The 15,998-nt window shown below is 44.5% G+C and overlaps 1 protein-coding gene across 3 annotated transcripts in view; it reads right to left on the reverse strand.

The window, feature by feature from the left end:
- Nucleotides 1-7,337: 7,337 nt before the first annotated feature.
- Nucleotides 7,338-15,998, reverse strand: part of LOC119972645 (early endosome antigen 1-like) — a 99,622-nt gene continuing 90,961 nt past the window's right edge. For 2 of the 3 annotated variants that reach the window (XM_038809680.1, XM_038809679.1), the window contains exons 10-11: nt 11,002-11,169; nt 7,338-7,881 (exon numbers count right to left, since the gene is read on the reverse strand). In XM_038809680.1, coding sequence (XP_038665608.1) covers nt 7,654-7,881; nt 11,002-11,169 — 396 coding nt within the window. In that variant the 3' untranslated portion in view covers nt 7,338-7,653. The remainder of the gene's footprint in view (nt 7,882-11,001; nt 11,170-15,998) is intronic. The other variant, XM_038809682.1, reaches the window with a different exon arrangement.

The following is a 15,998-nucleotide window of genomic DNA, read 5'->3' on the forward strand; positions in this document are numbered from 1 at the left end:
CCTCTCCTCGCTCTTCTTAACTCTCCCTTTAGGTCCTTCCTGGCTAACTTGTAACTCTCAAGTGCCCTAACTGAGCCTTCATGTCTCATCCTAACATAAGCCTTCTTCTTCCTCTTGACAAGTGCTTCAACTTCCTTAGTAAACCACGGTTCCCTTGCTCGACAACTTCCTCCCTGCCTGACAGGTACATACTTATCAAGGACACGCAGTAGCTGTTCCTTGAAAAAGCTCTACATTTCGATTGTACCCATCCCCTGCAGTTTCCTTCCCCATCCTATACATCCTAAATCTTGCCGAATAGCATCATAATTGCCTTTCCCCCAGCTATAATTCTTGCCTTGCGGTATATACCTATCCCTGCCCATTGCTAAAGTAAACATAACCGAGTTGTGATCACTATCACCAAAGTGCTCACCTACATCTAAATCTAACACCTGGCCGGGTTCATTACCCAGTACCAAATCCAATGTGGCCTCGCCCCTTGTTGGCCTGTCTACATACTGTGTCAGAAAACCCTCCTGCACACACTGTACAAAAACTGACCCATCTATAGTACTCGAACTATAGTATTTCCAGTCAATATTTGGAAAGTTAAAGTCCCCCATTACAACTACCCTGTTACTCTCGCTCCTGTTGAGAATCATCTTTGCAATCCTTTCCTCTACATCTCTGGAACTATTCGGAGGTCTATAGACAACTCCCAACAGGGTGACCTCTCCTCTCCTGTTCCTAACCTCGGCCCATACTACCTCAGTAGACGAGTCCTCAAACGTCCTTTCTACCACTGTAATACTTTCCTTGATTAACAATGCCACCCCCCCCCCCTCCCCCCCCTCTTTTACCATCTTCTCTGTTCTTACAGAAACATCTAAATCCTGGAACCTGCAACAACCATTCCTGTCCCTGCTCTACCCATGTCTCCGAAATCGCCACAACATCGAGATCCCAGGTACCAACCCATGCTGCAAGTTCACCCACCTTATTCCGGATGCTCCTGGCGTTGAAGTAGACACACTTCAAACCAGCGTCTTGCTTGCCGGTGCCCTCTTTTGAACTTTTAACCGTATCCCTGACCTCACTACTCTCAACATCCTGTACGCTGGGACTACAATTTAGGTTCCCATCCCCCTGCTGAATTAGTTTAAACCCCCCCGAAGAGCACTAGCAAATCTCCCCCCCAGGATATTAGTACCCCTCTGGTTCAGGTGAAGACCATCCTGTTTGTAGAGTTCCCACCTACCCCAGAATGAGCCCCAATTATCCAGGAAACCAAAACCCTCCCTCCTGCACCATCCCTGTAGCCACGTGTTCAACTCCTCTCTCTCCTTATTTCTCACTTCGCTAGCACGTGGCACGGGTAACAACCCAGAGATAACAACTGTTTGTTCTAGCTCTCAGCTTCCACCCTAGCTCCCTGAATTTCTGTCTCAAATCCCCATCTCTCTTCCTACCTATGTCGTTGGTACCTATGTGGACCACGACTTGGGGCTGCTCCCCCTCCCCCTTAAGGATCCCAAAAACACGATCAGAGACATCACGAACCCTGGCACCTGGGAGGCAACACACCAACCGTGAGTCTCTTTCGTTCCCACAGAACCTCCTGTCTGTTCCTCTAACTATGGAGTCCCCAATGACAAGTGCTCTGTTCCTCTTCTCCCTTCCCTTCTGAGCAACAGGGACAGACTCTGTGCCAGAGACCTGTGCCCTATTGCTTACCCCTGGTAAGTCGTCCCCCGCAACAGTATCCAAAACGGTATACTTGTTATAGAGGGGAACGACCACAGGGGATCCCTGCACTGCCTGCCGGTTCCCTCTCCCTCCCCTGCCGGTAACCCATCTACCTTAGATACTGAACATAGGTTAGATACTGAACATGAGAGGGCTGCAGCCATGACGGGGGTTAGGTAACTTTGTGTGCAAAGCCCCTGGTGCAAAAGATTGCACACCAGTTTTGCTGCAGGGCAACTCCGATGAGGATATAATTGGGTGGACTATACAGAATAACTATGCACATTCACATTAATAGGCCAGTCACCTTCTAGGAGCATGGAAGAGTACAGCTCCACCATGGCATAAGGCACTGCAGAGAGCTGGGAGTCCTCATGGCAGTAATCAGACTGGTCCATGATGAAAATTCTGATATCACAGTTTCCATTGCCATACAGGTGGAGTCCTCACAATGCTTTAGTGCTGCAGTGGCAATTAAGTCATAAGCGCTCTCTGACAGTTGTAATGCAGGTTTAGGCTGCGAGTCTGTAACTATTGCCATCAGGCACAGACCGCTTCTATTGTGGATGCAGATGGGCTGTGCGGTAGCACAGTGGTTACCACTGTTGCTTCACAGCGCCAGGGTCCCAGGTTCGATTCCTGCCTTGGGTCACTGTCGGTGTGGTGTCTGCATGTTCTTCCCGTGTCTGTGTGGGTTTCCTCCGCGTGCTCCGGTTTTTTTCCCCACAAGTTCCAAAAGATGTGCTGTTAGGTAATTTGGACATTCTGAATTCTCCTTCCATGTACCTGAACAGGTGCTCGGAATGTGGTGACTAGGGGCTTTTCACAGTAATTTCACTGCAGTGTTAATATAAGCCTACTTGTGACAGTAAAGATTATTAAAAAGATGTTGTTGCTCAATGGAACATATAGGTTCTCAAGGCAGTAGAGCAATCTGTTCTCCAGCAGATGAGTGCTGAGGGATCATCTCATGGAAGTGACAGTAGCATTGGGTTCATCAGCCTGCTGTCCTTGCTCAGGATGTCAGCATTCACATCACTGTCAGCCCATCAATGCCCTTGGTATTGTCTCTCAGCTGAGAATGCTACTACCTATGTTGAGGTGCTATGGTCCGAAGTTGGGTCCTCAAGGCCCAGAGATACGCAAGCGCATTCTCCAAGGCCATCTTCAGTTTCCACCAGTGAACGTCAGCAGCCTTCCATTTAATTAGTTCTGTTTCTTTTGAATTATTGATGTTATTACTGGATAGTAATAAAGTTGAATCAAAGGGGGATTTTAGATCCCAGTTTCTGCTCGGCGATTCTGCCTTCAGGACATACGACAAGGCAAAATTGGCGAGCAGAAACTGATAGCCAAGTTCCGCGCTCATGAATACAGTCTCAACAGGGAACCTGGATTCACCTCGCACTACATTCACCACCCCTCCTGGATTCACGTCGCACTACATCCCCCCCCCCACCACCATCTGGTCTGGGCTTGCAAAATCCTACCAATTGCCCTGGCTTGCAACAATTCACACCTGTATAACCTATGATCGGAAAACAAAAGACTGAATCTTTCAGTCAAATAAAATCTAAGGTTTTATTTCTGTAGTAAGTTTAATTTTCTAATCAATAGAGACATGGCAGGGCAGCAAGATCCAATGACGTGTATCCTGTTCCATGTTTGGACAACCACATGCACATGATGAATAGAGATATCAGCAGCAGCAGCTCAAACTTGAGTTTCACAACTATATAATTTCTAATTAAACGAGAAGTAACAGCATCCATCTTATAATGAGCAGAGCAGAGAGTAATACTTTCTTTATAAAACAAATTTGGCTCCAGTTGGAACCCCTTCAGACTCTGCCTGAATGTCTTCAAAAAGCTGCTTCAAATAGGTTGTTTCTACCTCTTCCCGGTCTTCAGATGGGATTGCTCTGCTTTAAAACATTTTTTAAACTATCCTACATGGAAAGAATTGTGGACTCGGTCAGGCAGATCAGAACTCAGCTCCTCTCTCAAAGCTTCTCCAAACTGACTGCCTGCCTTTCTGAGCAATAACCTTAGCTCCCCAAGCTTAAAAAAACAAATGATCTGCAGGCTGCAAAGCACATCAACTCCCCAAGCAAACCAATATGCATATGCGAAAGAAAAAGACATTCCTTTGTCAATTCCATGTACTGGCTACTAAAACTACCCAGGCCCTGCACATCAGAATTTTTTTTTTTAATGACCATTTAAGTAAAACCCATGCTAACCCCAGACTTTTTTTCCGAAGAGATGTCAATATTCCTAAAATATTCCAGTCATCACAAATAGAAACTATCGAGCTTCTAAAAAGTTCAGAACTGAATAATCCTGGTGTGGAATTCACATCTGCCATTGTTCGAAGCTGACTCAGAACAGAGTCATTGGACTCCTAGAATCTTCGAGTTTGCAGTTCAACAAAGGAAAGCTGATGAGACCCGTTATCCACCAGTTAAATGTGAAAGACCGGCATCTATTTCCTATTGTATTTTAAGGACCTTTTAACTTTAAGCTAAGCTGGATGGTCAACAGCCAATGACCATCTGACCAAAACTAGCTTCTGCGACTGAGATCCTTCATTATCCCAAGATCCAGAAGAGATCTGGGCAGACTTCAGAAGAACACCGACAAGCCAGTAGCTGTGGAAAAAGGCTGCTGTGTGCAGTCTCGGCTGGGACCTGAATTGTGCTGTACATAGTTTAATTTGGCAATAAACCTTTTTTTAAAAAATATTTTATTAGGGTATTTGTAGTTTTCGTGCTCTTCGCACCCCCCAATCAATGAAACAATACCCTAACCCCCCCCCGGATTTCTGCCTCTGCTGACATTTTAATTTTCTCAGAGAAAGTCGACGAACAGCTGCCACCTCCTGATGAACCTTAATATTAACCCTCTTTATTTTCTCGAGACTGAGAAACCCAACCATGTCACTAACCCAGGTCTCTAATATCAGGGGCTTCGAGTCCCTCCACATTAACAGTATCCATCTCTGGGCTACCAGGGAGGCAAAGGCCAAACAATAAGCCTCTTGCCTCCTGGACTCCCAGCTCTATCGCCACGCCAAAGATCGCCACCTCTGGACTCAGTCCCACCCATGTTTTAAGTATCGTTGACATAGTCGTAACAAAGCCCTCCAAGCTTCAGGCATGCCCAAAACATATAGACATGGTTTGCTGGACCTCCCGCAGACCTCGCAAACTTGTCCTCTACCGTAAAGAACTTGCTTATCCGGGCCACCGTCATGTGTGCCCGGTGAACTACCTTAAATTGTTTCAGGCTAAGCCTGGCACATAATGAGGTTGCGTAAACCCTGCTAAAGGCATCGGCCTCTATCTCTCCCTAGCTCCTCTTCCCACTTGCCCTTTAGTTTCTCTATCTGTGTCCGACTCCATAAGTTGTTTGTAGATATCTGATACCTTCCCCTCTCCCACCCATGTTCTGGAAACTACCCTGTCCTGTATCCCCCGCGGTGGCAGGAGCGGGAAGGTCGAAGGCAATAAACCTTTTTGTTGAGTTCTCTTTCCGGACTCCTCTGTGACTACTAAAGGATACAATTCTGAAGGAGAGATGGGTGCACAAATCAATGAAGCAGATAGGGCAGGTTGGAAAAGCGGTTAATAAAACATATAGGAACAAGGGCATTATAAATATAGAAGCACAGAGTACAAAAGTACTCTTGCCTGGAGTATAGCATCAGGTTCTGGGCATGACACTCCAGGAACGATGGGAAAGCATTAGTGTGCAGAAAAGATTCCTGAGAATGGTTTGAGGGATGAGGAATTTCAGTTATGTAAAGAGATTGGAGAAGTTGGGGGGAGAAGTTGGGGCTGGTCTCCTTTGAGAAGAGAAGATTGAGAGGATTTAATGGAAGTGCTTAAAATCATGAGATGTCTGGACAGGTTGGAAAGGGAGAAACTGGATCAAGAACCAAAGGACATCAATTTATAGTGATTGGCAAAAGAAGCAACAACGGCATGAGGAAAATTATTTTTATGCAGTGAGTGGAACTTGGAATGCAATGCCTGGAAGTTTGGTTTTCCAACCCATCATCTATGTTGTTATTAATAACATTCCTGCTCTTTATCCTTACTCTCTGTCAAGTTATAAAAAAAAGAAATGCAAGGTGACCAAAATTAGGAGACTTTCTTTCAAAGGAAGAGAGGGCAGTGGAAACTCAAGAAAATTCCAGACTCTGGGATTCAAGTGGCTGAAGGATAGAGGGAGGTGGTGTACGGGATGTCAGAGTCAATTGTGGGGCAGATGTAATTAACAAAATTAAGAGATAGGAAGGGATGAGGCCAGAAAAAGCTAAACATGAGACTGAGGATTTTAATTTCGAGGTGTTGTGGACCCAGGAGCCATTGGCGGTCATGACTGATAGGCAAACAGGAGTTAGTGCTGGAAAGAATAGAGGCAGTTGACCTTTAGACCAATGACGGTCATGGAAGGTGGACCATGAGAAGATGACCAAAAGCACATTGGAACAGTTGAGTTTCAAGAAACGGGCATGGATGAGAGTTTCAGTGGCAGACAGACTGAGGTAGAGCTTCACAGTGCCAGAGTCCCAGGTTTGATTCCCAGCTTGGGTCACTTTCTGTGCGGAGTCGGCATGTTCTCCCCGTGTCTGGGTGGGTTTCCTCCGGGTGCTCCAGTTTCCTTTCCAAGTCCCGAAAGACGTTCTGTTAGGTAATTCGGACATTCTGATTTTTCCCTCCGTGTACCCAAACAGGCACCGGAGTGTTAATGTAAGCCTACTTGTAACAATAATAAAGATTATTATTATAGAGAGAAAGATGATCAATGTTATGGAGGTGAAAATCGGAAAATATCGAGCAACAGAAGATATGAGCAGCAACGTGGCACCGTTGTTAGCACTGCTGCCTCACAGCTCCAGGGACCCAGGTTCAATTATTGTCACAAGTAGGCTTACATTAACACTAAAGTGAAGTTACTGTGTCTGCACTTTCTCCCCGTGTCTGCGTGGGTTTCCTCCGGGTGCTCCGGTTTCCTCCCACAGTCCAAAGATGTGCGGGTTGGGTGGACTGGCCATGCTAAATTGCCTGTTTGTGTCAAAAAGGTTAGGTGGAGTTACTGGTTATGGAGATAGGGGTGGAGACGGGGGCTTAAGAAGGGTGCTCTTTCCAAGGTCTGGTGCAGACTCCATGGGCTGAATGACCTCCTTCTACACTGTAAATTCTATGATTCTATATTGGGGTGTAAACTATCACCAGTGTAACTAAATTCGCAAATCAGAGCAATATTTGATTTGGAATTATTTTTCCTCCGTTTTGCAATGTTTGCTTTAAAACCAAATACTAAAAATAAGAGTTTGCACATGTTATGTATTAAAGAATATATCCCTGTTGGTGGAACGTCACACGATCTGTAGGTACATCAGTGGAGTGTTAATGCAGGCTTCAGTTCTCTATTTTAGATTGTATGAACAATGTCTAATAAACCTCGCATGTGTTTGCAAGAAATCCAGGAGTGTGGCACCTCCTTTTCAATTTACGACACATTGAGAATATAACAATTCGGCATAGCTGTCTCACAAACCATTTAAAACTGCAGAACAATAACTTGAAATGCTGCAGAACATAAATTAATCAACACAGTATTTATTGCTCAGAACTGAATATACACATACTTGGATAAATTCAATCGATAGTTAATAAACTTGACTGTACTTGCTTCTTTTGACACGTTTCATTTGCGCTTTCATAGTATGAATGGCCTTTAAAAGTAAAGACTTGCAGCTCACCTTAGTATGCACGCTGTAAATTTAGAAATGTTATACCAGTTATCCTTCTTCATTGAGTCTTTTATCACCGTATTGAAAACTGCATTCCTCATCACACCCCATCCCCACCACAAACTGGTGTTATTATTCAAACGCTTCACACTGAGAGACCACTCAATACAATTGTTTTGTAAAATTAAGAATTGAAGTAGGGTTTACATTCCTTTTGTTCATTGTGCTTGCTACTTGTTTCATCGTGTCAGCAATGCTAGAAATCTCTTTCCAACTTTCCGAACGCAGAGAACTTTCCCTCTTGAGTTGGGATTTCAGGCTGCTTAGGTCCTGAGCTAGTGTATGCACATGTCCTTTCATACGAAGAATTTCATCATCTTTTTCAGAAATCTGTATTTGGCAATGCAACACACATACAAAAAACATCAGAAGCATGTTATATAAACATGTAATTTGGCCTATATGAATATTTACACTTAGCTGAATTTTCCCTTTTGGCAATTGTTACAGAGTTAGCTTCTTCTGCCCCACTGCAATTGCACTTTCATTTAATCATGCAGAACTTCAACTTTCCATAGAATCTGGACAGTGCAGAAGGAGGCCATTCAATCCACAGAGTCTGCACCAGCCCTCTGAAAGAGCACCCTACCCAGGCCCACTCCCCCGCCCTATCCTTATAACCCCATCTAACCTACGCATCTTTGGACTGTTATTTTACATTATGATCAAGTCCATGTTAATTCAATTGCAGGTGCTTCTGTCATAACTTTTGTTAAATTGGATCACTAAGTGTTTTGTGAATACATAAGACTACAAAAATGATTGCTACTTTTACTATGTGAAGTAACTTTTCAACCCATTCTTTACTCGGTGTGAAAGATATTTGATTAATGTATCAGATAGGATTATCTAGATTGGGAAATGTAATTTTAAACAGTCAATACATTACTTAACGTTACAGAATTAATTTAACAATACACTTGAGTGTTGTGAAATGTTACTTTATTTATATTTGTGAGAATTGAAAGATCTGAGCTCCCTAGTGTCATAGATAGAGGTGAGCCTAAAATTACTTCCCAGTGTCCTCCTTTCCATTGCTTTGCTAGCCTACATAACTGAGATTAGAATAGCAGTAGAATGAGATCGGAAATCTGGACTTGCACCTGATTACAGTGTGGCACTGTAGAATCTTGCACAAAGCCACCAATGCTTCGCAACCTAACTGAATTTGCTATACAAATACCATGGCCATAAGGGTTGGCTCCAGGCTCGGTGTTCAACAGGGTGACAGAACCTTTGTGTCTTTTGCCGCAGTTTCATCAAAAGCTAAGAAACCTAATGCCAACCAGAGTAGACTATCTCTGGTGCACTGCCCGCAGTGAGTCCTGTCTATAGGAATACAAAGCAACTCAAACGTGACTTGAACCTCTATCCCTCTTTGACCTCTTAAATTGAAAATGAGAGAAGCAGCAACCCATGGAAGCACTGTCACCTGCAAGTCTCTCACCATACTGATTTGGATATGTTGATATCCAGGAATTTCCTATGTAACAACATATTTGGAGTATTGAAAATGAGAAGGCCCAACATCTCAGGACAACTAGCGATGGCATCACTGCTTAACCTGATGAATTTTTAAATTCTTCTTTAAAAATACATTTAGAGTACCCAATTCCTTTTTTCCCAATTAAGGGACAACTTAGTGTGACTAATTCACCTACCCTGCACATCTTTTGGGCTGTGGGGGTGAAACCCATGCACGTGCAGGGAGAATGTGCAAACTCCACACGGACAGTGACCCAGAGCCGGGATCGAACCTGGGACCTCGGCAGTGTGGCAGCAGTACTAACCGCTGCGCTACTGTGCTGCCTGCTGCCCCATGATGAATTGTTAACTAAACCATCTACTCCTTTCCAAAAAGCCTTGGGAGTGTTCTTCCCCCATCTCTTTCACTTTCTGACCAGAATATGAACAGAATTCAATCCAGAAAACAAACTGTGGGAGGTAAATTGGTGACGGATTAGGATAGTTTTTTTCCAGGGTAAAAGGGTGGGACATTCATGAAATCGGCAATGAAAACAAGTTCCACTTGCCCTGCTTAAGAAGTAAGAATTCTAGAATGATGGAATTCCAACAGTGCAGAAGGAGGCCATTCAGCCTATTGGGTCTGTGCCAACCCTCCAAAAGAGCACCCTACCTCGGCCCAACCCCCCACCCTATACCTGCGACCACACCTAGCCTTTGGACAAGGGGGCAATTTGGCATAGCCAATTCATCTAACCTGCACATCATTGGATTGTGGGAGGAAACTGGAGCACCGGAAGGAAACCCACGCAGACATAGGGAGAAAGTGCAAACTCAGCACAGCCACTTGAAGTCAGAATCAAACCTGGGTCCCTGGTGCTGTGAGGCAGCTGTGCTGACCACCATGCTGCCCATTCCATAATCTTAATGTTGGACTATAGGTATTGAACCATAGATATTATTAGATCATGCTCAAGTCATCTGAACTATGACAAATTTTGACACTGTAATTTCAGCACCAGTCAGGAGTTTGGGAAGCATTTTTGGTTTTGAACCAATCCCGTTCATTCTGGTTGATGGAGGATTAAATGTGCTCCTAATTCATGGCTTTAAAGAAATTTGTTTCTTTTTTTAAATAAATTTAGAGTACCCAATTATTTTTTTCCAATTAAGGGGCAATTTAGCGTGGCCAATCCACCTACCCTGCACATCTATGGGTTGTGGGCAAAACCCACGCAAACACGGGGAGAATGTGCAAACTCCACACGGACAGTGACCCAGAGCCGGGATCAAACCTGGTACCTCGGCGCCGTGAGGCAGCAGGGCTAACCCACTGCGCCATCTGCAAGAAATTTATTTTAGGATGCAAAATACTACCAAAGTTTCTGCTTTACCTGGGCCGTTACAAATTAATAGCCTAGAAATGTTGCATTTTAAATTATACTTCTGTGTCTTAAATTGCTGGAAGGAAATGCAAATTGATAGCAGCATGGCAATATTAACAGTGCATGTGGAACCTCGTGAAAGTTGGCCCAATGGTCTTCGTGCCTTTATGAAGGATAAAGCAATAGAGCGAATTACAATGAAGGAAGTAAGAGGAATTCAAGTCAAATCAGAAACAGGGGAAAAAAGATTGGATAAAGAGGCAAAGGAAATATAAGGGGAAAAAATTAAAAGTCTAGGAACAATTTACTGCCTGTAGGAGTCATACTTTACAGTTTTACTTATTCCCTTTCTGGGCCTCCAATGTTGAATAGCACGACAGGACTTAAACCATGTCATTAACAGGTTCATTATGGCATAAAATAACAGCACTGATCAGCTTTGCTGAGATTAATACTGCAGCCCAAATCCAACAATTTGACACTCAAGTGGAGGGTGCAAATTATGGTGATTTGCATTAATAACAGTAGCCACCATGAACAGTAGCCACCATGAACTAATCATTTCTGAATAATTTCTAGATAACTATATATATCAACATACCTGTTTATGTAATTCAGAGATATGCTCAACTAGATTATCTTTCTCTCCCTTTAGGTGGGTATTTACCAACTGAATATTGGTTTGGCGTTTCTCCAGCACAGCCAGTTGGCTCCGAAGTGATAGTCCTTTCAGCTCCACAGAGCTCTTTCCTTGTTCCAAGCAATGCAGCTACAAAGATAATAGCATGCCAGTTGAATTACATTTATATTTATTCACTTGCCTAATTCCCCCTCTCTGTTCACCTGAACCCCCAATTTTTGTACATCAATTGTTCATCCTGTTCTTTTGGGTCCACATGCAATGTTCTATGATGAAAGGAAGCAAGCTAACAATGCGCAGACAATTCCATTAACTTCTCAGCAAGCAAATTAGATCTTTCTCCTATTGTAGATGGATCAACTGAGATTGTTCACTGAATGTATTCCTAATCTAGATCCCAATGTATGGTGCAGTAGTCCAAACATTAAACTTTCCATTCCAATGTGCAAATTATGGTTATTCGAACAAGTGTCCATGGATTGAAATAATGCATGTTTATACTTCAAACTTCCACACCAAGATTTTGTTTTTCAACACTCTGATAAATTTCTTATAAGTATTACGAAAAGTCAGCTCCCCTGAGCTCTCGATTGTTGATCAATCCTTCCTTTAGGACGGTTATCAATGCAAATAAGAATGCATTATTTTGCGGTTCATTTACAAATGCTCTAACGGCCGGGTACCTCAGTTCCAATGATTCCACATCTGGTGCTATGTGGAAACACAAGGATGGTTCTCATGACCTGTTCTTCAACATGTCATAGAATCCCTACAGTGCAGAAGGAGGCCATTTGGCCCATCGAGTCTGCACCGACCCTTCGAATGAGCACTCTACCCCTGTACACCCTAACCCTGTAACCCAACCTGTGCATCCCTGGACATTAAGGGGCAATTTATCATGGCTCACTATCCTACAGTTTCATTGACCTGCGTTCTTTCCTATTACTCGATTGTTCTGCTTCTGCTGGCTGAGCTGAGAGAACCGTTCTCACTTGCACCCGAGCTCCAACTGCAATGGGTTCAATTTAAATCTAAATTCAAGAGGTGCAGAGAATCCTTGACCAACAAACTCTCTTATTAAATCAAAGCTTACAGCTGCAGAAGCATATGCTACATCTGTTAGAAAAAGTAGTTTGCCAGCATGGTGCCAAAAAGCCAAATGTTTTTTAAGTGCGGTCTGCGTGTATTTAGATATCTAATGTTGAATGAGAGAGGGGACAAACTAGTGTGCATATGGTCAATTACATGCAACATATTCAAGGATTTAAATCTAGCAATCCTGATTTTCTACTTCGTATTCTGTTCAGCACAGGAAATACTTTTTTTTTTAAAAATCAGATAGATGCAGCAACAATATTAAACAAAAATAGGTCATCTTGCAATGTTCTTCCACCCCAAGGTCAGTAGAGGAAACCAGACATATTTGGACTGTACGAAGAAACCGGAGCACATGGAAGAAATCCACGCAGACACTGGGAGAATGTACAAATTACACACAGACAGTGACCCAAGGCCGGAATTGAACCCAGGTCCCTGGCGCTGAGGCAGCAGTGCTAACTACTGTTCCACCCTTCCGCCATATGCAGGCAGTGTCATCAGCTGAAGGAGCTTGAGGTGTGGGATATGGAGGATTTGCAAGACTGAGAGCTACATGGATAGCACATTTCAGGAGGTTGTCACTCTGCAGCTTAAGACTGTGCAGGTAAAGATAAATTGGGTGATCACAAGATAAACAAGGCGGACCACACAGTAGTGCAGAAGGTCCCCGAGTGTGACTTGTTCTCTAACTGATATTCAATCCTGAGCCAAATCTTAAGCATGTTCAGAAAAAAAAGGTAATTTTAAGGGTTTTATATTTATTTTGGTATATTTCTAGGTGTGGCACGGTAGCACAGTGGTTAGCACTGTAGCTTCACAGCTCCATGGTTCCAGGTTCGATTCCCAGCTTGGGTCGCTGTCTGTGCGGAGTCTGCACATCCCCCCCCTGTCTGTGTGGGTTTCCTCTGGGTGTTCTGGTTTCCTCCCACAGTCCAAAGATGTGCAAGTTAGGTGGATTGGCCATGCTAAATTGCTCTTAGAGTCCAAAAAGGTCAGATGGGGTCACTGGGTTACCGGAATGGGGTGGAGGTGTGGGCTTAAGTGGGATGGTCTTTCCAAGGGTCGGTGTAGACTCGATGGGCCGAGTGGCTTCCTTATGCACATGTTCTATGTTTAATTTTATGTTTCTGTGCTTGGATGAAGGTATTTGAATGTGTGGGAGTTGGTTTCAATTACAACCATGATTCCATTTAGAGAAGGCAACAGTGTGAAGAATAAATAGGCCAGCAGAGGTATGCAGGTATTGCTTAGCAACTGGCAGCCCTTTGTAGCCACCTGGGGTGGCCACGTCCCGATTTCAAAATGGACACTCATGAGGAGTGTAGGGAAAATTGGACAGCTACAGGGAACACAAGCAGGTGCAAGGTTTCCTGTGTATTAAGATTTGCAGAACCCAGATAGAACCAAAACCAATAGCCATTAACATATTAATGAGCGATCTCCAGAAACAATCAGAGACATTGAAACAATTGGGACCAAGACAGACTCCCCGGCGCCAGTGGGAGCTAGAACAAAGGCAGGCCAACGAACACCTAGGGCCTGCCCAACGATCAGGGAACAACTCCAGTATTGGAGAAAATCGATGAGAACGATTGAGACATGGTCCAATTAATTGAGACCAAGCCCGGGGTCCGCCCAAAAGGGTGCAAGACCCCTGGGACCTATAAGATAGCGTCCCCAAGTTCAGTTCGTTCTTCTTGGCCTTGGCTCTCAACAAGGGGAGACCTGCCTAGCAGCTGCATCAACCAAGTAAGTCTCAGATCAACGCACGCTACGAGATAGACGCTCCTAGCTACTATTCCGTACCAGCTCGAAGCCAACAGAATCACAACCGGACAAAGGCCATTGTTCCTCTGACCTGGTGGGCCATTCGAAGCTAAGTATAGGCTTTTAGTAATAGTGATAGTTTAGTAAGTAGAGTTTTATGCATGAGTAGTGATTGACTGTGTGTATAATAAATGTGTATTGATTTCAAACTTACTAACTGGTGTATTGAGTTATTGATCAGTACTATCAGAAAGATACCTGGCGACTCTAAAGCAAAGGTTATTAAAACAGAGCAATTAAGGAAAAGCATAACGAGCAACATATATTGGCGACTCCGCCGGGACTCGACTTAGAAATGCCCCCCCCCCCCCCCCCCCCCACTCCGAGAGAAGCCAAAATTTGAATTAGAACCCACTTGGAAACAGAAATAACCACAAGTGTTCAAGCAGTTCTGATCAATCCTCCAGAATTCTGAAGTGTGTTAATACATGCGTACTAACAGGGATATAAGTTAAACGTGGGAGATTTTGTTGTGTAAAACTGTCGGGAGTTTGTATTCTGGAAATTAGCGAAAGCTGTACCCATGTTTGCATCACCGCTTTATTACCCCTTGTTCCAAATTTAAAGAGAACTCAGATAGGAAAAATGGCAGGAATTCGTGGTCGCAGCGACCAGCAGAGTAGGACAGTGTCCCGTTTGGGAAGATGAGATTACAAAGTACCTCAAAGGGAAGGGATGGCCCCTTTGGAGCGTATTTTGTGCAAATAATGAAACAGGTCCTGGGAGTATGGGACATACTTGGTGGGAGAACCTGACAGAGAGTCACAAGAAGAGCTTGGGAAAAGCTCGCAAGCCGATGGCAATCGTGTCCTGTCTGGCACAATTGTGAGGCACAGAGGAGGTCATTAGGACGCTCCGTAGAGAGATAGAGAGAGATAGGATGAGTAAAGTCGATGTAAGCGACATAGAGAAGGAGAACAGAGAGTTCAAAGGGAGGTTGGCAGCAAAACACAGAGAGGTAGATGATGCCAAGAGGGCACACCAGTCTTGTCTGGCGCACTTAAGCAGCTTCCAAACCCAGTACGACAAGGCCTACCAGGACACACAACGTGCGGTCCTGGTAAGACAAGAAACGGAACAGCAGGTAGAGGCATTGCAGAAGCAGTGCAGCGATTTAAATGCAGCTCTACGAGCACTCCATGCTTCCACCACGGAACAAAGGCAGAGCTTGGTAGACCATGCAAAGTGCCAGAAGCAGATTGCAGAATTGCAATCTCTGCTTTCAGAGCACATTCGGATCCCAATTAAATCAGGAAAACGGCCCCGATCGGCAAGAATTAAATGAAACAGCCCATAGGTACGTACATGGAGCATGTGCGCAGGAGAAGCCCCAGAAAAAAGAACACCCCAACCCCCCACAGAACAGATAGAACACACCCCCATGAATCCAGTAACCACCCACCGCAGCGGACGGAGACACTGATTTCATGTACACGACCCCCTTAACCGTGACCCAATTACGGGACGCATGCGAGAAAATCACACCGTTCCTCCCCACTTCAGACCCTCACCAATTCTTTGCAAAGGTTAAGCAGCAGGCAACTATGTATGGCCTGGATGAGCGAGAGCAAGTGAAGCTCACAGTTTTGAGCCTAGACCCTTCCATTGTAGCAGCCCTTCCCGACCCACAGAATGTAGGAGGAGGCACCCTAGCAGAGATGCACACAGCGATCCTTGATGCGATCGGCTATAACCGAGACGACCCAGTAGAAGGCCTGAATAGATGCAGGCAAAAGAAGACCCCACAGCGTTTGCTGGACGCTTGTGGATTCATTTCACGGCAGTTTTCGGAGACTTAGCCCGTGCCCATTTGTCCTCAGATAACATGGCCAAATGGACTCGAATCTTGATCTCCCATGCAACAGAGGCAGGACAGAGAGCTTGCGCGAATTATGACCCCTCAGATGAGGACCACAACGAAAAATGGGTTTTAAAAAGGTTGTCCCGCGCTTGGGAGCAATCCCTGCACAATAAAACCGCAGTTAGGAAACCCGAAGAGCAGGCAGATGCAGACATGCATGCAGTTAAAATGC

This window comes from Scyliorhinus canicula, chromosome 10 (genome assembly GCF_902713615.1).
Source record: "Scyliorhinus canicula chromosome 10, sScyCan1.1, whole genome shotgun sequence".
In the NCBI taxonomy this organism is placed as follows: domain Eukaryota; kingdom Metazoa; phylum Chordata; class Chondrichthyes; order Carcharhiniformes; family Scyliorhinidae; genus Scyliorhinus; species Scyliorhinus canicula.